The sequence below is a fragment of the Priapulus caudatus genome, unplaced genomic scaffold, assembly GCF_000485595.1.
Source record: "Priapulus caudatus unplaced genomic scaffold, Priapulus_caudatus-5.0.1 Scaffold839, whole genome shotgun sequence".
Classification (NCBI taxonomy): domain Eukaryota; kingdom Metazoa; phylum Priapulida; class Priapulimorpha; order Priapulimorphida; family Priapulidae; genus Priapulus; species Priapulus caudatus.
The window spans coordinates 62,645-82,619 of NW_014577900.1; the positions used below are offsets into that span (position 1 = coordinate 62,645).

The 19,975-nt window shown below is 45.2% G+C and overlaps 2 protein-coding genes across 2 annotated transcripts in view; both read left to right on the forward strand.

The window, feature by feature from the left end:
* Positions 1 to 12,220, forward strand: part of LOC106813885 (mucin-19-like) — a 26,721-nt gene extending 14,501 nt beyond the window's left edge. The window contains exons 3-8 of the mRNA XM_014818130.1: positions 195 to 364; positions 5,523 to 5,670; positions 9,677 to 9,738; positions 10,664 to 10,771; positions 11,959 to 12,090; positions 12,176 to 12,220. Of these exons, the coding sequence (XP_014673616.1) occupies positions 195 to 364; positions 5,523 to 5,670; positions 9,677 to 9,738; positions 10,664 to 10,771; positions 11,959 to 12,090; positions 12,176 to 12,220 (665 nt within the window). The remainder of the gene's footprint in view (positions 1 to 194; positions 365 to 5,522; positions 5,671 to 9,676; positions 9,739 to 10,663; positions 10,772 to 11,958; positions 12,091 to 12,175) is intronic.
* Positions 12,221 to 12,305: 85 nt separating this feature from the next.
* The window catches only part of LOC106813886 (formin-2-like), a 35,301-nt gene continuing 27,631 nt past the window's right edge, over positions 12,306 to 19,975 (forward strand). Inside the window, exons 1-12 of the mRNA XM_014818131.1 lie at positions 12,306 to 12,361; positions 13,058 to 13,151; positions 13,910 to 14,054; positions 15,301 to 15,388; positions 15,769 to 15,830; positions 16,264 to 16,349; positions 16,928 to 17,057; positions 17,579 to 17,651; positions 17,964 to 18,037; positions 18,768 to 18,948; positions 19,306 to 19,398; positions 19,688 to 19,739. Of these exons, the coding sequence (XP_014673617.1) occupies positions 12,331 to 12,361; positions 13,058 to 13,151; positions 13,910 to 14,054; positions 15,301 to 15,388; positions 15,769 to 15,830; positions 16,264 to 16,349; positions 16,928 to 17,057; positions 17,579 to 17,651; positions 17,964 to 18,037; positions 18,768 to 18,948; positions 19,306 to 19,398; positions 19,688 to 19,739 (1,109 nt within the window). The 5' untranslated portion in view covers positions 12,306 to 12,330. The remainder of the gene's footprint in view (positions 12,362 to 13,057; positions 13,152 to 13,909; positions 14,055 to 15,300; positions 15,389 to 15,768; positions 15,831 to 16,263; positions 16,350 to 16,927; positions 17,058 to 17,578; positions 17,652 to 17,963; positions 18,038 to 18,767; positions 18,949 to 19,305; positions 19,399 to 19,687; positions 19,740 to 19,975) is intronic.

A 19,975-nucleotide genomic window follows, 5' to 3' on the forward strand; every position in this document is an offset into this window, starting at 1 on the left:
TAACCCATGCATGATATATCATTATATAACCCATGCATGATATATCATTATATAACCCATGCATGATATATCATTATATAACCCATGCATGATATATCATTATATAACCCATGACATATCATTATGTAACCCATCATATATTATTATGTAACCCATGACATGGTATTATATTTATCCCGTCTATCACCCCGCAGGTCAGATGCTGCTCAACTGGCTGTGTTCATCGTTCAGCGACGACCACTACGTATGCAGCGCTCTCAACCGGCAGGAGCTGCGGCTGATCGCTGCGCAGTTCTGCACACATCTGATGGCAGCGGGGATCCTGCACGCCCTGGAGGGCCAGCAGCAGTCGACGATATTCAGGGTGAGTGACGAAGGAAGCTCTTCCGAGGGGGCTCTGCTCCCGCCACAAAAAAAAACACGAGACCATTCCTTACGTGGGTGTCTGTCACAATAAAAACACGAGACCATTCTTTACGTGGGTGTTCGTCACAATAAAAACACGAGACCATTCCTTACATGGGTGACCGTCACACAAAAAACACGATACCATTCATTACGTGGGTGCCCATCACAATAAAAACATTAGACCATTTCTTCCGAAAAACACGAGACCATTCCTTACGTGGGTGCCCATCACATTAAAAACATTAGACCATTCCTTCCGAAAAACACGAGACCATTCCTTACATGGGTGCCCGTCACACAAAACACGAGACCATTCCTTACGTGGGTGCCCATCACAATAAAAACATTAGACCATTCCTTCCGAAAAACACGAGACCATTCCTTACATGGGTGCCCGTCACACAAAAACCTTCAGACCATTCCTTACGTGGGTGCCTGTCACACAAAAAACGTTAGACCATTCCTTATGCGGGTGCCGGTCACACAAAACATTAGACCATTCCTTACTTGGGTGCTTGTCGCCAAAACACAATTAGACACTTCCTTCCGTGACTGTGCATCGCCAAAAGACACGAATGAGAGCAATCCTACTGTGGGAGCCCGTCGCAAAAAAACATCAGGCCATTTCCATCTCAGGTGGCCATTGCAAAAAAAGTTAAAACTTTCTGCCCAAGGCAAAAAAATATATACTAGACCATATCAGCATGATTGGAATTTCGGGCAAAACTGTCGTAGGAAAATTTCAGTAGGTAGGAGAGAACAACAGGTGAGCGTGTTGCGCCACACCACCTGTCATTGCAAAGTCACCTGACCTCAGTCAAGTGACTTCAGTAACCAAACGGTGTTCGTAGGCTCGCTTGGCCACGTGGCACAATTAATGAATTAAATGACGAATTAATTAGTTAAATTCATTGGCATAACCAAAGAATGATCAGCGAGGTCCGGGTGTTCAGGTTTCTTCTGTCTGGGATTTTCTGATGCTAATACGGAAACTCTAGATGTATCTTAGATGGTCTCTTGAGTTTGGCGTAAATTACCGCGTCGCGCCCGCCAGTCGGTATTGCGAAGAATAAAATCTGATGAAATTTACGTGCGTAATTGCGCGCGTGACTGTACTGTGTACAGGAGTACAGCGAGTGAGGGGTGGAGTGAGTATAACGTACCCGGTGATTGTAACGCTGCGTCCGGTTGCTAGGAAGCAAGAACTCGGCTAAATCGACTGGCTAGAACGTTGGGGGAGATGCGCGTTACATTTACTCCACCCGCTATGACTAATATAACGTATATATATATATATATTATATATATATATATATATATTCACACGTCTTAAGCCAAAGCTCTGGGCACACACACGTGTGTGTGCGTGCGTGCGTGTGTGTGCGCGCGCGTGTGTGTCCATAACCCTGACGTGGGTCGTGTGAATGTAGCAAGCGACACAGCGAAGTCCGTTAGGTTTACGCACTTGAGCTGTCGATGACATTTTTTGGCTATTGGAATTGGTGGGGACCAAGGTCCAAGCCCCTTAACTATCCCAGCCAAGGACCAACCCCCTAAGTAACCCTACCAAGGAGACCAATCCCGTCATTATCCCAACCAAGGACCCGTAACCGGAGCGCAGCTCGGTGCAGTGTTTACCGGCGATCGAGCGGTTGGGGAAACGCGCGGCGAAAATGCCTCTCAATTACAAATATTTGCCGAGCTCTTCAGCTTAGCATAACGCATGTAGATGTAGGCATCATCGCACCCTCGTCGCATGTAAACAGTGTAGGCAGTGAGTCTGGATTAAGCTGTAGGTGCCACTCACTAATTCACGACCTCCTCACTGAATATTTGGTAAAAAATAATTGGTAAAAAATAATTCATCATCTCGATGACTTTCTTATATTATTATTTATTAGGATATTCGAAAGATTACACGGGCTTGTTTATTTTCATTTAAAATGCTGCGTTGGTTGCGCGCTTGAAAACCGGCCGCGTATAACGCGTTCATGTGACATCTGTGTGTAGAGAAAGAGAGAGAGAGAGAGAGAGAGAGAGAGAGAGAGAGAGAGAGAGACGTGAGAGAGAGAAAGAGAGCAGTGAGAGAGAGCGAAAGAGAGCGCGATGCGAGCGCGAGAGAGAGAGAGAGAGGAAGAGAGAGATAGAGCGACCGCGAGCGACGAGAAAGAGAGAGGAGAGTGAGAGAGAGAGAAAAAGAGAGAGTGAGAGAGGAGAGAGAGAAAAAGAGGCGTGAGAGAGAGCGAGAGAGAGAAGAGAGCGAGAGAGAGGAGAGAGAGTGAGAAGGTGAGCCGCGAGAGAGAGGAATAGAGAGAGAGAGAGAGAAGGAGAGAGATGAGCGAGAGAGAGAGAACGAGAGCGAAGAGAGAGAGCGAAGATGCGAGAGACGAGAGAGAGAGAGAGCGAGAGAGAGAGCAGAGAGAGAGAGAGAGAGAGAGAGAGAGACCAAATAAGAGATGATGAGAGAGTGAGATAGACGACAGAGCGAGCGGTTGCGCGAGAGAGAGAGAGAGCGATAGGAGAGAGTGCGAGAGAGAGAGAGATTAGCGAGCGAGAGAGAGGAGAGAGCGCGAGCTGAGAGAGAGAGAGAGCGCGAGAGAGAGAGAGGAGCGATAGATAGGATAGATAGCGAGAGAGAGAGCGAGCAGAGAGCGGCGAGACAGAGAGAGGAGAGTAGAAGAAAAGATGAGAGCGAGAGCGAGAGAGAGCGAGATGAGACGGAGCGATATGAGAGATAGAGAGAGAGAGAGAGAAGAGCAGACGACGGACGAGAGAGAGAGAGAGAGCGAGAGAGAGAGAGAGAGAGAGAGAGTAGAGCGAGAGAGAGCTAGATGAGAGAGCGAGAGAGAGAGGACGAGAGAGAGCGAGAGAGAGAGAGAAACGAGAGCGTGAGAGGCTGTGAGAGGGAGAACTGCGAGAGGTGAGAGAGAGAGAGAGCGATAGAGAGAGAGTGAGAGAGAGATGAGAAGAGAGAGAGAGAGAGAGAGAGCGACGCGGAGCAGAGAGCGAGAGAGAGAAGAACCCGCGCGAGTGAAGCGTGACGAGAGAGAACGCGCGAGAGTGAGCGAGAGCGAGAGAGAGGCGCCTGAGCGAAATGAGAGATAGCGCGAGAGTGCGAGAGAGAGAGAGAGCGATGCGAGAGACGAGAGAGCGGGCGCGCGAGAAACGAGAGAGTGCGAGAGGCGCGCGAGCAAGAGAGAGACGTGAGCAGAGAAGCGCGAGAGTATAGAGAGCGTGAGCGGAGAGAGAGCGAGCCGACGAGAGAGAGCGACGAGAGAGAGCGCGCGCGAGAGCGAGAGAGAGAGCGAGCGCGCGCCGAGCGCGCGAGCCGAGACGAGGAGAGCGAGCGAGAGAGAGCGATAGCGAGAGAGAGCGAGATAGCGCGCGAGACGGCCGCGCGACGCGCGAGCGAGCGAGAGAGAGAGGAGAGCGAGCGAGAGCGAGAGAGCGCGCGAGAGGAGTCCGGTGGGTTCTATGGGTCGTGTGCTGTACCGTGTAGAGGGTGGATGGCTAGATGTAGACCGTCCGCGCGTTCACACTAAGCGCGCACCCGCTTGAACCCCACCCTCGCGTGCGAAGCGCCCATGACGCACCGCACCTGTCACACACGCCTCCACCACCTCTCGCTACTCGCGCTTCTACACCGCGTAGTCCCATAAGCTGCGCACAGGCTGTCTCCCAGCGTGTCTCCACCGTTATCTCAAAACGCTGCCTCCACTCGGCTGGCGTGCCTCCACAGGTCTGCAGTACGCTGTCTCTACCCGCTGTGTTTCTCTACAATCGTCTCAACATGTCTCGAAAAATGCCTCTGGCAGTGTTCTCAACATCGTTTCGAAAATGCCGTACAGTGTCTCAACAATGCCGAATAAATGCCTCTATCAATGGTGCTTCACATGTCTCCGAAAAATACCTCTACAATGTCTCAACATGTCTTCGAAAATGCCTCGTACACTGTCTCAACCATGTTACAGAACAATGGCCTCTACAGTGTCAACATGTGCTCGAAAATGCCCTCTATCCAATGTTCTCAACATGTCTCGAAAAAATGCCTCTACTGCTCCAGCACTGTCTCGATAAAAATGCCTGCTACACTTGTCCTCATACAATTGTTTCGAAAAATGCCTCTACAATGTCTCAACAATGTCTCGAAAAATATCTCTACAATGTCTCAACAATGTCTCGAAAAATGTCTCTACGGTGTCTAAATGTAATACAGAAATAGTACGACCGCTGTCGCTCGGGATAGTCGACGGGGTAACAAACTCATTATTACATAAACAATGTCTCGAAAAATGCCTCTACGTATATCTCTATGCTGTCGCTATGTTACGTATGTCTCCGCACGCCTCCGCATGTACACACTGTCGCCACGCGTTTTCTCTATACACTCGCTCTGCGCGCCGCGGGCTGTGCCGGACGTGTGTTCCGACCACCGGGGCACGAGTGTTTCGCTCGTGACTCTGCATACAATGCGTCGGCAAGCTCGCGCGTACATATGTGCGCGCGTGGCGAGCGTGAGAGCACGCGATGAGCGGTAGCACCACAGATAGATAACATACTAGAGAGAGCGAGAGAGCCCGCGGGAAGGACGTGTTCACGCGTCCGCACGCGCACGGCAACTAGCGGGACAGACGCTAGCGGTGACGCAGTGACGCGGTGACGCGGTCTGGACGCAAGCGGTGATGCGGTGCGGACGCAAGCGAGGACGCGGTGTATATGCTATTAGTGATGCGGTGCGGACGCAAGCGGCGACGCAGTGTGGATGCATTCAGTGACGCGGTTCGGACGCAAGCGGTGACGCGGTGTGGACGCAACCAGCGACGCGGTGTATATGCTATCAGTGATGCGGTGCGGACGCTAGTGATGACGCAGTGTAGACGCTAGCGGTGACGCAGTGTGTATGCTAGCAGTGACGCGGTCCTCACGCCAGCCGTGACGCAATGCTAGCAGTGTCGCGATAATGACGCTAGGGGTAACAACGTAACTATCGCTGACGCAGTGCTAGCGGTGCTGACGCTACCGGTGACGCAGTGCTAGCGGTCAGGCAGGCGGCTGTTGTCGGCTGCTGTCTGCGCTGCGGTGTTAACATGACTTTGGACATCGTCTGCCGGCAGCCGGACGTGATGTACACGTGGACGCGGTCAGCACAGCTGGCGGACATTGGCGGCGGACCCGTGCCAAGAAAGCTGACCATCGAGGGAATGTGGCCGCCGCCGGTACCTTACGCCCCGAGTCAGACCAGCCTTAGGTACTCCGAAGCTGGTAAGTATCTATCTATCTATCTATCTATCTATCTATCTATCTATCTATCTATCTATCTATCTATCTATCTATTTATCTATCTATCTATCTATCTATCTATCTATCTATCTATCTATCTATCTATCTATCCATCTATCTATCTATCCTATTCTACTCTATCCCATGCATGGCATGCATTGCATGTATGTGACCTGTAATGTTATGTTATGTATTATGTATGTATTGTATGTATCGTGCTGTATCGTACCCGTATCTCACTTTCTACTTCATGCTCATCTATTTATCCATCTTTCTATCCATCTATCTATCATCCGTGGCAGTTCAGTTTCCCGTTGAATTAACGTCCGTTTTTGCGTAAGGTTATGTAAGTCCGTGTGCGTAACGGGCGCTGTAAAATGCACGTTTTACGTTGTCACAGTCATGCTAACATTTGTTCTGATAGCTGTTTACTTCAGTATGTTATGTTATGTTATGTTATGTTGTGTTGTGTTGTATTATGTTACGTTATGTTATGTTATGTTATGTTATGTTATGTTATGTTATGTTATGTTATGTTATGTTATGTTATGTTATGATATGTTAGATTAGTTAGTATGTTATGTACGTCAATGTGTGTAACGTTCGCTGTAACATGTGTTAACTTGTGTTACGGTGTAACAGTTACCCTAAAATTGTTTGTGAGATTTCGTGTAACAATGTTGCTGTAAAACCTGCGGTGACGTTCTTATCTCTCTATTCTATCTTGTCATATCTGTTTCTAATGTTCGTTACACGATTTCCTTCTAACGTTTGTCATCTAACTTCTTGTTGTAAGTAATCATGTATAAGGGCCTTGCGCAAAAATACGTCATCGATTTTTTTTAGAAATACATGCATCAGTCTCTGGTCAGATTAACTTCATATCACATATTATCTTTACATGTGCTATGCACAATACAGACAGATGAGCATGTATCCTTTGTGGAAATATCCACAGGCTAACAACGTACCAGACCGTGTAAGCTAAACACAGAGGTGTAATATTCCGTGACGACATGTAAGAATTTGGGAAGTGGAATAAACGGACAGTAGATAATTACATGTTTTAAATCGAAGCGTCATCGATAACGATAGTGTAGTTGTGTACTGTAGTGTGGTAGTGTAGTAAGGGTAACTATGATCGTAACAATAGTTGAACGCTAATGCAGTATTTTTGTTAAACATGCCTCCCTGCAGTTGGACACAGTGCTCCAGGGGGTGAGTTCTTGAAACCTCTTGAATAAATAAGGCGTTTCCTGACGGCACTAAAGGAAACATGCGCTATACCGGTTTTACTATACCTGATACGAAAGCGACCGTGACCTGTTGTGTTTTATTATTGCGGTGATATACGCTTCTGTTGTTCAGTCTATGTTTAAATTGATTCCTAATTTTATTGTAGGGAGGCAAGCGCACGCTATAGTCGCCACTCGGGAGCGTACTGTCGGGCATTATTATTGAATCGTACACAGTTCCATCCATCCATGAACTTAAATCGTTAATGATCCATCCATGAACTTAAATCGTTAATGATTCATCCATGAACTTAAATGGCTTGCATCCATGAACTTAAATGTCAAGTCTTCGAGACACGATTCGTTGTTGCTCATATTGTTACTTGTTACGTACATATTTGTTACTCATGTTACTTGTTCCTTGTTACTCAGTTACCTTTACTCAGTTACTCAGTTACTTGTTACTTACATACTTGTTACTCATATTCGACTCGTGGTGAGTTCCTGGTACAGACAGTCGCACCACTGGCCGGTCTCTAGCTGTCAGCCACAGCACGCTAGACCGCCTGAAATAACAGCGTCAATAAATCAATAAGTCAAATAATCAATAAATTACTCGAGGGGCAAACTATCATGAGAGAAGTTTGCAGAGCGTGCCGGCGTTCAGAGATCTGGTCGATCGAACAGAATCAGATTTGATTCGAGCGTCAAGATTGAATACTCGAGAATTGTCTATAGGCACTACCGTGCGATCGTACCAGATCAAACTATACGTACACACAAGCGGGGAGAGCTCACATATAAACCTCCGTTACAAATAGCTGTTTCGTTATTTGTCGGTGTTGGACGAAAATATACGACGGAGAGCACGAGACAAATAGGAAAAACTAAAGTAAAGGTAAAATGTCAATTATAATTTGGTTAGTTACGAGCGAAGAACAACAAACAAAACATTAAACCCACAGGTGAATCGTAAGTATAGAGAATAAGCCAGAAAATGAATAAAATGTTAGGTCTCTAAGGTCGAAACACCTATGCAAGGGCAAGTTAAGTAAATTGTTGGCCGCAATCTAGGCCTGTATGTTGATCTTAATTAAAAGTATTTGAAAAAAAACTAAACTTAAAATCTTCGAGACTTCATCTCTGCTCCCTGTTATTCATGAACCCCTTGGGGCACGTAGCAAAATGTTATCGCTTGCTAAAGAAGATCCGTTGTTAAAGCATGATGTGAGTTAGATAGTCTTTGTTCACTTCTCCTGGTTTTGCAGTTAGTATATGATCGCAGCCACGCTGCCACTCAATTCACGCGAAACGAAGACGCAATTTGCGTCAGAAATCTGCTCATATTATGTTTCCCCGCGACTTATAAGTTCGGGACAAATCGTTAAGCCTTTCTCGTCTGAAATCTGCCAAGATATTTTCCAGCTAGTTATATGAGAGCGGGACAAATCGTTAAGCCATCCTTGCGAGAAATAACGCTTGCTACGAATATGCCTGCCGAGAGCGTTGTGTAGCTTCCTAGCCGTGGAGCTGCGTACGTTTGCTTGGTCGTACACGCACACGCACACGCGCACGTACACGCACACGAGTGGGTGGCGTGCGAACACATGCACACCTGCACGCACGTACACGCACACGAGTGGGTGGCGTGCGAACGCAGCACACCTGCACGCACGTACACGCACACGAGTGGGTGGCGTCTGAACACAGCACACCTGCACGCACGTACACGCACACGAGTGGGTGGCGTGTGAACACAGCACACGCATGCACACGTACACGCACACGCGCACGTACACGCGCACGAGTAGGTGGCGTGTGAACACAGCACACACGCACGCACGTACACGCAAACGAGTGTGTGGCATGTGAACACAGCACACACACGCGCACGCGCACGCACACGCGCACGAGTGCGTGCCGTGTGAACACAACACGCACGTACACGCACACGTACACACGCACGTACACGCGCACGAGAGGATTGCGTGTGAACACTTCACACACGCACGCACACACATACGCACGCACGTAGAGCACGGTTATTGCCCGCTTACGTGACGAGGTTTCACCAGTACACCTACTTAGTTAGCAAGCATAAAGTCGTTCGTTACACGCCCTGGTTTATGTATGTGCACCTGATTTTGAATGTAGGATGGTCAGGAGGGCCAATACACTGTTGGGGATAGGATTAAGGTTAGGATTAAGGTTAAGTTAGTTTAGTTTTAGAGTTAAGTTTAGTTTTAGAGGTGGCAGTGTGTGATCATGAGCGTAATCCTAATAATAACTCTAACGTTACATCGTTACCCCAAGCTTACCGCGAACGTTGACCCTATGTTGAGCAGTGTATTGGAACTGACGAGTTATTGTGTTCTCCTGGTATTACGGCATGCCCCTCCCTTTTTCCCAGTTGTCAAGCTTGTGCTGGTATGAGAAGCACAATATTACACCTAACTGCTAGAATGTATCTTTCTATCATGTCTTTTGTTATGTGCAGTTCTTAACGTCTTGAGTGTCTGGCCTTCTGTCGGTGTTGGGATGTCATGCCGAATAAAATTGTACAGTCTTGCAAAAACAGGCCCCCACCACTCAACTCCAACACACTTGTTTGCCGTTTTACTTACTAAATTGTTGAAGTTAAACGAAAGAGACCGTGTTGTTAGTTATTTGCTCGCATCTTGACAGTGATGTATCGAAAACGGAATTCGGAGGAACGTGTATTTAAGTCTGCTGTTGTTTGCCTGTTTTCTTAGAACATCAAAACGTGGTGATGGAACTTAAGAAGGATCACGCCCACGCAATGGAACAGCTGCAGGTAATTCTTCTGGACCCACCCCCTCGCAGCCTCAGTCTCCACCGACAGTGTTACTGTTAGCTCTAGAACTATAGCCCTTGGCAGAGCGAAGGGCTATAGTTCTAGAGCTATGTTACTGTGGGACTGTGCCCGTTTTTGACAGAAACTTAAGATTCTACCGTCATCCTTTTATTCGGTTTGTTAGGATGCTCAGAGCTCTTCACTGCGTTCGTACTGTACGATACCATCGCTCTCCGTCCTCGAGTCCCGTAGTACATCTGATAAACAATCTTAATCGATTGTCTCTCGTTCTTTCTTGTGGGGTCGGGGCAAACTCTCATGACCAGGAACGTCATCATTCCGTTCCGAATACTTTTTCCTTCGTCAGCGCATTGCACCATAGCGGTCAAACGTTCACAAGAAAATTGCGGTAGCGGTTGAGCGTTCACGAGAACATTACGCTATGGCGGTCAAGAGTTTGCGAGAACATTGCGCGGTAGCGGTCAAGAGTTCGCAAGAACATTGCACGGTAGCGGTCAAGCGTTTGCAAGAACATTGCGCCATAGCGGTCAAGCGTTTGCAAGAACATTGCACGGTTGCGGTGAAGAGTTCGCTAGAACATTGCGTCGTAGCGGTCAAGCATTCGCCACTGTCCGATCTGTCGATCTATCGTCGATTTCGAGTCTAGCCGTTAAGACGTATTTTCGATATCCTCCGAATAAACCCCTGATGGATTGCTCGTCGGGGAAATGTACACACGGCTACGGGCGGCCGCCGAAACTGCACAACAGCGTAATTGCGCATTACACACTAATAGTGGGTCTCAAATATAATAGTCTCTCACACGCGCGGGACTCTCTCGAAAATATAATGGCCTCTCTCGCAAATAACCCGCAATCTGCGCCGCGCAACAAGGGGGAAGTAATTTTCGGTGTTTTCTCACTAGAAGGAGCAAGGCGTGTCGCTGTTCGCGCGCCAAACGGAGTTTGCCAGCAGCCGGTGCGAGTATGAGAATCAGCTGGCTGCACTGGAGCTGGAGCTAGAGAAATACAAAGTATGTGTAACTGTTATATATATATATCAATAGGAGTGAGACAGACTATAAAACCGGCAAAATTCAACATTTAGTAGCCTTAGTCTACCTATGATTTATTGTGTTTACCTCGATAAACTTGAGCTCAAGTCTTGCCTTAATCATTAAACTTTATCCGTGTCTAATCGTTGGTCTCACAAAAATGACAAATCGGGAGATATCGGTCCAAACGTACAATGTGGTTTTAGAAAGTTATACCGTGAAGTCAACAACTGTGAACCGAAACATAAGGGCAATGCTTTTGAAAGCCCTCTATCGCTTAGCAATGCAAACATAGCAAACAACTAGCGAGGTTGTATTGATACACTCCTGATATATATATATATATATATATATATATATATATATAGTGTGTATATATAGTAGTACTATGTGTGTAGAACAGGAGGTGTGGGAGCTAGAGAAATACAAAGTACGTGTGCATGGTAATACTACGTGTATAGAACAGGAGATGTTGGAGCTAGAGAGATACAACGTATGTGTGTATATATCTAGACTTAGTAGTACTATGTGTGTAGAGCAAGAGCTGTGGGAGCTAGAGAAATACAACGTATGTGTGTGTATATATAGTAATACTACGTGTGTAGAACAGGAGGTGTGGGTCGACATTACGGGGTGCGATGCAGCCAGGGCAAATGAACCTGACACACAGTGACTGTGGTGCCGTAAATCAACGATGGGAAAGTATACATGCTTTTCCTTAAATGATTTACCGCTTATTTTTTGGTTTTGCACGAAAATATTTATAATTACTGTGCCGGTAGAGCTGCACTGCACTCAAAAATATGCTTGGCTCAGGCTTGGTGTTAATAAGGCAAGATTGACTTAGGTTAGGCAACGTTCCTAAACTTCCAATGACAGTCCGTAGTCTGTGATTTTCTGATGGCATTAATCGAATCCTGAGCATGCTCTAGTTAAGAAACTCAATTGTACTTAATTGTATAGTGTGATAACACCAGGACTGAATAATAATAGCATCGATTATTATTTACTCCTGATAACATCATTCATATAGACTATTTATGTTATTACTCGTTATAGCTGCTCCTGGAATGTTTCCGTACTTGATAGTATCTGTAATGTGTTTCTTTATTCATAATTTATTAATTAATTCACAATAACAGAATGATTTTTTCGACGTTTGATAGATACTTGCTGGCATCGAAAATCTGAGGGAGGAGAAGAGCCTAGATGAAGCCATCAGTAACCTCCATACTGGAGTCGGTGTGAAGGCCAAGGTTGCGTCACTCACGGAGAATGGCCACGCAACACCCATCCCCGCCCCTCCCCCTCCTCCTCCTCCACCTCCACCTCCCGGGATGGGATCAGTACCACCACCTCCACCACCCCCACCGCCCCCGCTAGGAGGAGGCCCACCACCACCTCCTCCCCCTCCCCCTCCTCCACTAGGATCGGGGCCACCGCCTCCTCCTCCTCCTCCGGCACCCCCCGGTTCGGGGCCGCCCCCTCCTCCGCCTCCCCCTCCCGGTGCTGGGGGACGGCCCCCGCCGCCGCCGCCGATGTCTTCTGGTGCTCCAGTCATGCAGAGAGGTAAGTGCAGCGTGGTGCCTTGGCAGTGTGAGGAGGCTAGCATGCGTGTGAGGAGGCTGGCTGTGGCTGTGTGTTGGCGACATTAGCTGCGAGGAAATCTATCTATGAGAGCCGAAGCGGTCGGCTGAGCGAAAAAACCGACGTGTGATTTTCACGGTAAATTTTTATGATGAGCGACGATGCTTAATCGTAAAATTACGCTCGAAAACTGGTTCTTCATCTCGCCCTTTCTAAAGTGAGCGAGGGTGCTTAATTGAGTGTCCCTTTTGTGTGGATATCTCGAATTGCCTTGCCTTGTGAAGATGCAATGAACCAGGATGTTAGTTGTTTACATAGCCCATGTTTATAGTCCGTGGATACGGCACTAGAATTATAATGGTGCTATTATGTGCTATTACAGGCCCACTTCTTTATCTTCACAAAATGTCTTACAAAGTTTTAAGTTTGAACAAAACCAGTAAGATTTTTCCAACAGTTCTCTACAACTGTCAATGTAACGGTTGTACTAATTCGGGTGACTATAAGAAACAATCAGGCTTTTATATATATATACCCTAGGCCAAAGTGATGGGGGTTTCTGTGGGAATATTAAGATATTATTATTAATAAGAAGATTGGGAGTGTGAAGATCTATTGTTCAAGCGTGCGCGATACGTGTGAAGTGATGGTGATGTCCGGCTGTCATTTTTGCCACAGGTCCCAGGAAATCGCTGAAGGTGCCGAAAGCAGAGATGAAGCCACTGTTCTGGAACAGGATTCAGCTACACGACCTTCATAAGATCATGCCTGAGTAGGTCACCATCGCATAGTGAGTGTGGGAAGGGAAGGAGGGAGGGAAGAGAGATATATAAAGTGGGAGGTAGTGAAGGAAGAAGTGATGGAGGGTACCCACAGAGGGAGGAAAGGAATCAAAGAAGGAGGGTACCAATGGAGAGAAGGAGGGCACACACAGAGGGAAGGTGGGTGCCAACAGAGGGACTGTACACACGTAAGGAGGAAGGGTATCTATGGAGTGAGGATATCCACAGAGGAAAGGTGCTTAGAGAGGGAGGGAAGGTATCCACGGAAGGAAGGAGGTTTTTTACCCATGGAGGGAAAGAGGGAGGGTTCCCACGGATGGGGAGGCTACCAACGGTGAGGGAGGGCACCTGCAGACGGAGGCAAGATATCTACAGAGGGAAGAATGGTACCAATGAAGGGAGCGAGAGGCGAGAAGGAGCGAAGAGGGAGGGTGCTGACGGAGGGAAACAGGCAACTCAACTGCCAATTACAAGATCGGCTGTCTGGTAGAAAGCTAGTATGGTGAAAACAATCTAGTTGTGCGCAATTAATACTTATGTGACGTTGTGCTGTTCCCCCGTGAAAATTGTTATCTCCATAGTTTATCATGGCGGGTGTGTTGTCATGTAGAGACTAATATAGTATACATTTGTTACACTGAACATTACTCTATATGAAATTTTGCATCTTGCAAATTAAGGAGTGCGAGTGTAAGCAATGTTTTCAAGAGATGTTATGTTCTTCATGGGCTGATTGTTTGCATTTCAGGCTACCAGAGGGCACCAAGACTCTATGGGAGGAACTGGAGGAGCCGCAGATTGATGTAGACGAATTCGAGGTGTTGTTTTCTAAAAAACAGATGCAACCAAAAAAGAAGAAAACTGCTGAATCAAATAAAAAACAAGTGAAGAAGGTAGGATATAAATATAATAGCTATCGATGGTATGCAATCATCGATTTAGATTTTAAAAATCTATACATTATGGGAGGCAGCAAGAGAGAAAGAGAAAGGGAGTGAGAGAGATAGAAAGTGAGAGTGAGAGAAAGAGAGATAGAGAAAGAAAGAGAAATAGAGAGAGGGAGAGAGAGAGAGAATCTGATACATTCAAACAGAAGTAGATAGCACATGTTTGCACATACCTATAGATATTATTAGTTTTCTTGCTCGCAATCTCCTTGTAATCTTCTTCATGGATATGTATATATCATATAAATGCATAAATAAATATGTGTGTGTATGTGTGTGCATGTGTTTGTATATATATAATATATATTAGCATAGAATCTTATACATTCAAACAAAATTGGATATCCTATGTGTAAACATACACATTGATATTGTTTGTTTGCTTACTTGTATTTCATGTAATCCTCAAAATACAACGTTACTATTATACGTCAATGGAGCACGCTAATCATAAAGACACAGTGAGAGCTGATGCACCTGGTAGAAACATGGCTGACGTTATTCGTTTCCACGAGTGTAGAAAGCAAACACGTTTAGGATATAATAATGAATAAGTTGAATGATGATAAGTTGATGAATGAATAATATAATAATAAGTTTGTCGGCCTAAAGTAAAAACTAGCAAAGTGTTAGTAAGTTTTAAAGTAAGTAAGTCGGCTAAAAGTATCGAATAATAATAATACTAAACTGATACATTATAGTTAGCGTAAAGTAAGTTAGCATAGGGTCGTCGTGTAATAATACAGTCGCTAGTGCTCGTGTAGTTGACCTGCATGAGAGCATAGAAATCATATACTAGTTAGGCTAGTATATACTAGTTATACTAGTGTCTCTATACATTTCTATGAATAATACTTCTATAATAATAATAATAATACTACTACTAATAATAATATTTATATGAATAAGAATTCTACATGGAAATAATATACTAGTTAGGCTAGTATATACTAGTTATACTAGTTATACTAGCATCTCTATACTTTTCTATGTGTGAAAGCTGTAATAATATGCCTTACACATTTACAAATTACTAATTGTCTTTATTTCGGGAGCCTATAAATTGGCACCCATGCTCTGAAATGCAAACACCAAAAAAGGTGGGAAAATCCGCGCATGCGCACAGTGCTCACGCACCAATATACAACACGTATGCGCATATCACAAAAGTATGATCTTTGCGTTCTTACAGGTCATCAAGATACTGGACCAGAAGCGATCTCAGGGTCTCGGCATTGTTCTCTCTAGTCTGCACATTGAGATCAGTGATGTTGAATCAAGTAATGCGAAAGTTACTCGATCTGCGAAAACCGTTAATTCCGATGAAACGGGAAAATCCTGAATTCGATATTTGAGATCGTAAATTCGATTTTGTCGATATCGTAACCTCGATTCGATCGTAAATCGATTTCAATTTCAGCAAAGTGCAAATAATCACATGTATTTCTCTGCAGAGACACTCCTCCTCACAAGTTAATTCACATTTTTATTAGAAGTACAGAATTCTGATGTTGTTGTGTTTTCATCTTTAAATTGCTTTCTGTCGGTGCCATTAACTAGGTAAATTCAGTGGGGAACGAGTTTATTGCATGCATTTCTCGCTATTCAGCGCGTTCTGGCAGCATTGATTTTAAATTGGCTGACGCGTTTCCCATTTCAGCTCTGTTAAACGTCGATACCACTTTGCTGGATTATGACCGGCTTCAGAAAGTCTACGAGAACGTGAGTACATCCCTCGACCACAGCGTTGAACGGTATATGTGCATGTGCTCTCGTGGGGCTCGTGTCCAGTGACACAATTACAATTCGTGAGTCTGTATGAGTGTTCCCCGATGCAGTCTTAGGTGCCTGCCATTAGCACTAATCTTAAGGGTAATGTTAAAAATAATGGTGACTGCTGAGAACATGCGTGGAAAATGTTATACGTCCCCCCCCCCCCACACACACAGTACCACTCTCTCTCTCTCACACACACACACACACACACACCGTAGCGCACATGCACGCACGCACTCACACAGACAGACACACCAACATACAGACACACATTCAGACACGCACGCACGCGCGCACACACGCACGCACGCACGCACGCACGCACGCACGCACGCGCGCACACACACAGTACCTGACGAAATGTTCTGTGTATCCGTAGCGACCGGAGGCTGAGGAGTTGAAGGCGATCACGGATGCGGTGGAGAAGAATAAGGATGAGCAGACAGCTCTTGACAAACCTGAACAGTAAGTGAAGCCCTGTCCTCATTTTTATTGCCCTATAATTTGCAAACCTTTGGGAAATATAATTGAAAGAAGAAGATAGACTTGGCTCGGTCATGTCGCCCGGATGGAAGAAGGTACCATAGCGAAAACGGCACTTAGCTGGACGCCAGACGGGAGGAGAAGAAAGGGAAGACCCACGGAGACCCGGAGAAGGACTATCGAGAGGGAGATCGCGATGTGGGTGTGTGACCTGTCATGTGACACGCTGAGGCCAGTAGCAGCGGACCGACGATGTTGGAGATCTCTTGTTACTGCCTTGTGTGCATTCTAGGCATCTACAAGGGATAACTAACTAACTAAAATCATTTGCAGCATCTAGCAGGATAAATCTAGCAGAAAGTAAACCACAATTTAAGTGAAAATAATGCCATACGTTGGTATATGCTAGATTGAAAGATTTTCAATGCACAGATCTGTGTGTATATTTTATGATTGTTGTACTATTGTTGTGTTTAAAAGGAATGGGTATATATAGATAGAAACATACAAGACTGTATTATGATATGATGAATAACTATGCTCGCTCATTTTTTGTTAAGGTTTTTGTATGACCTGGCAAAGATCCCCAACTACTTGGAGCGAATTCATTGCATCATCTACCAATCTTCGTTCATGGAGACAATCTCTGCACTGGAGAGCAAACTCAGCAATTTCAGGCTGACATGTCAGGTACCATGCTCACCATCAGCATTCTCTTCTTAGTGTATACCCTGAAGCAAGACACTGCAGTACCGGATTAGAGAACCTATCAGCTTTGTTCTCACATGTAGCCTAGCAGAGTTTCAGCATCATTAGTACAAGGAGATGCAATTCCTTTTCACTAGATGGCGCCGTTAGTACTGTAAAGAAAGAGAGCTGCAGTTATGTTATGGGATTAAATTAAGGCAGCTATAGCTATAGAGGTATTATGTTAGATAATTTATGATATACGCAATCTAACATCAATATCGATTAAAAAAACTTGCATAAATAGTTCCCAAAACACAAGTTAGTCTTTGCTGAACTCTGTGGCTCCATAGACACTAGTGGATATTTCGTCATACATAGAGGGTATAGAGTAAATAGATAAAAATATCTTATCCAGTATATATTTTTAGTCTACATATTTTAGGTTAATTAGATCAATTATATATTGTCTATATAGTCAGAAATGTAAAACACACAAAATAACACCGTTTTGCTATTCACAGGTGCTGCTAACTGGAAGAGGTGTCCAACGAATGATGTCATTGATTCTGGCGATTGGGAACTACATGAATGGAGGCAAGCACATAATCTTAGCCGTATCCCATAGCAATTATAAGAGCTGCCAAAGATAGAACGTCACGGAGAAATTAGATTTCCAGCCCTATTCTCCACGATGAGAGAAGGAACTAAGAAGAAGAAGATAGCTATTATAAATGAATCCTCACGAAACATTGTTCGGGAGATTGATAACCCGCAAAACATACGCTAATCTATCAACCATTCGTAGGTCTATGGCATTTATTTTCAAAGGCTGGAGTTTTAAGTAACTGCACTAGCTTATTTATACTAGTCAGTATGTATGTTACAAAGTTGGTGTTTACGATACAGGTAGCAGAACACGAGGGCAAGCAGATGGTTTCAACATCGAGATTCTGCCAAAGCTGAGGGATGTAAAAAGTCAGGTATGGCTCCATTTAATTGATATCTAATTATCAGGAGGTTATCTAATTTAAATTGTGTGATCGTAATGTTATTACATTGCAATCCCATGTTGATGAGTGTGTATGGGATAGACGTGTTCATGTGTACGGGCGTAGATATTTGTTAGTTATTTTCAGCCATATGCTCGAAAAATTCCCGGTTTTAAACTGGGATTCCCCAGTTCATTTCATAAAGCCCTTAGAATTGTAATAAGTAAAAAGAGAAACAAACACCCCATAGTGCCAACTGATCAGTTTTTTTTCTCATTTATATTATTTTTGTTATTTTTGTCATACCCCGATTGCCAACACTGACCTCCACCTGACTTTCAACTCCGTCTCTCTCTCTCTCGCTCGCTCTTTCACTCCCCCTCTCTCTCCCTCTCTCCCTCTCTCTCCCTCTCTCTCTCTCTCTCTCTCTTGATCTTTCGCTCTCCCTCCCCCCTATCTCTCTCCCTCTCTCTCTCTCTCCCTCTCCCTTTCTCTCCCCCTCTCTCTCTCTCTCTCCCTCTCCCTCTATCTCTCTATCTCTCTCTCTCTCTCCCTCCCTCTTCCCCATCTCTCTCTTTCCCCCTTCTCTCTCTCTGTTCCGCGTCTTCCTCGCGTGCAGGACAACTCGTCTATCCTTATCCTTATCTACAAGTGGCGCCCTCTCTTGGGCGTACAAGGACTAAACTTTACTTTAATGTTTTGCAATAATTATCTTACACAGGACAACTCGTCGAGTCTTCTCAACTACGTCGTCCGATGCTACCTGACGCTGTACGAACCGAACGGAGATGTAGAGGGCGCCAAGTTCCCCCTTCCGGAGCCGCTTGACGTGTCTCAGGCCGCGCTCGTCAATTTCGACGACGTCTCGAACGAGTTGAAGAAGATCCGCAAAGAGCTGGACGGTATGTCGAAGCGGGAGCCGCGTCGCCACGGCAACCGGAGGCGTGGCGGGTCGGCAGGCGATTTTTGCAAAAAATGTTTGTGGGGGGGAAAATTTTTTGTGTTTTGTATTTATTTTTTGTGTAATTGTTCGTTTTTTGATGCATTTTTAAAATTGTAATTATTCAATTGTTTATTTTGGGATGATGATCTTTGCATCTATGATTTCGGCATGCGATATGGATGTTCACGTGCCCCGTGTCATCGTTGGATTTATAATTGCATGATTACTTTTTGTGCTTCGGTCACGTTGAATTTCAAGAAGACAAAATCAGAAAGACTGTTTTGTGTGAAAGTTGCACGTGTTTTGCATTCGACAGCATGTGAGAAACAGGCAGCTAGGGTGGTGGAGGGGTCTACAGAGGAAACGAGGCAGCCTTTCCAGGACGTGATGGAGAAATTCTTTCAGAAAGGTATGCGAGCGCATGTGTGGGTATATACGTGTGTAGGTGGCAATGCTATGAAGTTGATGGCATTTCCTGTTTCCGCCCATGGGCACACAGGTAAACCTATTCTGGCTCGCTGCCAAAACAAGATTATGTAACACATTTAATGCCTATCGTGCATTGAATTAGATTATCACATTGACGTAGCTCTTGTTATTACTCATTATTTAATGCCACTTCACCTCAGTTTTTACGAAAAAATATCTTGATACTGTCACATGATACTTAGTGCTCACAAATCTACGTTTCTCTTTAGCCAACCTGGACCATAAAGATCAAAAGGAAAGTTTCGAAGAATGTCAGTCAAAGTAAGCAAATTCGTTCCCATGATCTTCAATTTGCTGTCTAGTGTCAGATCTTGTCCTTAGTCAAGTCTTGTGCTGCACCCTGGTGTACGTCTCGACTAAAAATGATTACCAGGTTGTCATGCGAGTGAAAAGATAAGTCCATTCTATAATCGTGCGTCTGACTATGCAGACATTAAACGTTCACAAGCAACGTGTGATTACGTCCCTTTGCCATGCCGTATTTACGCTGGCACAGA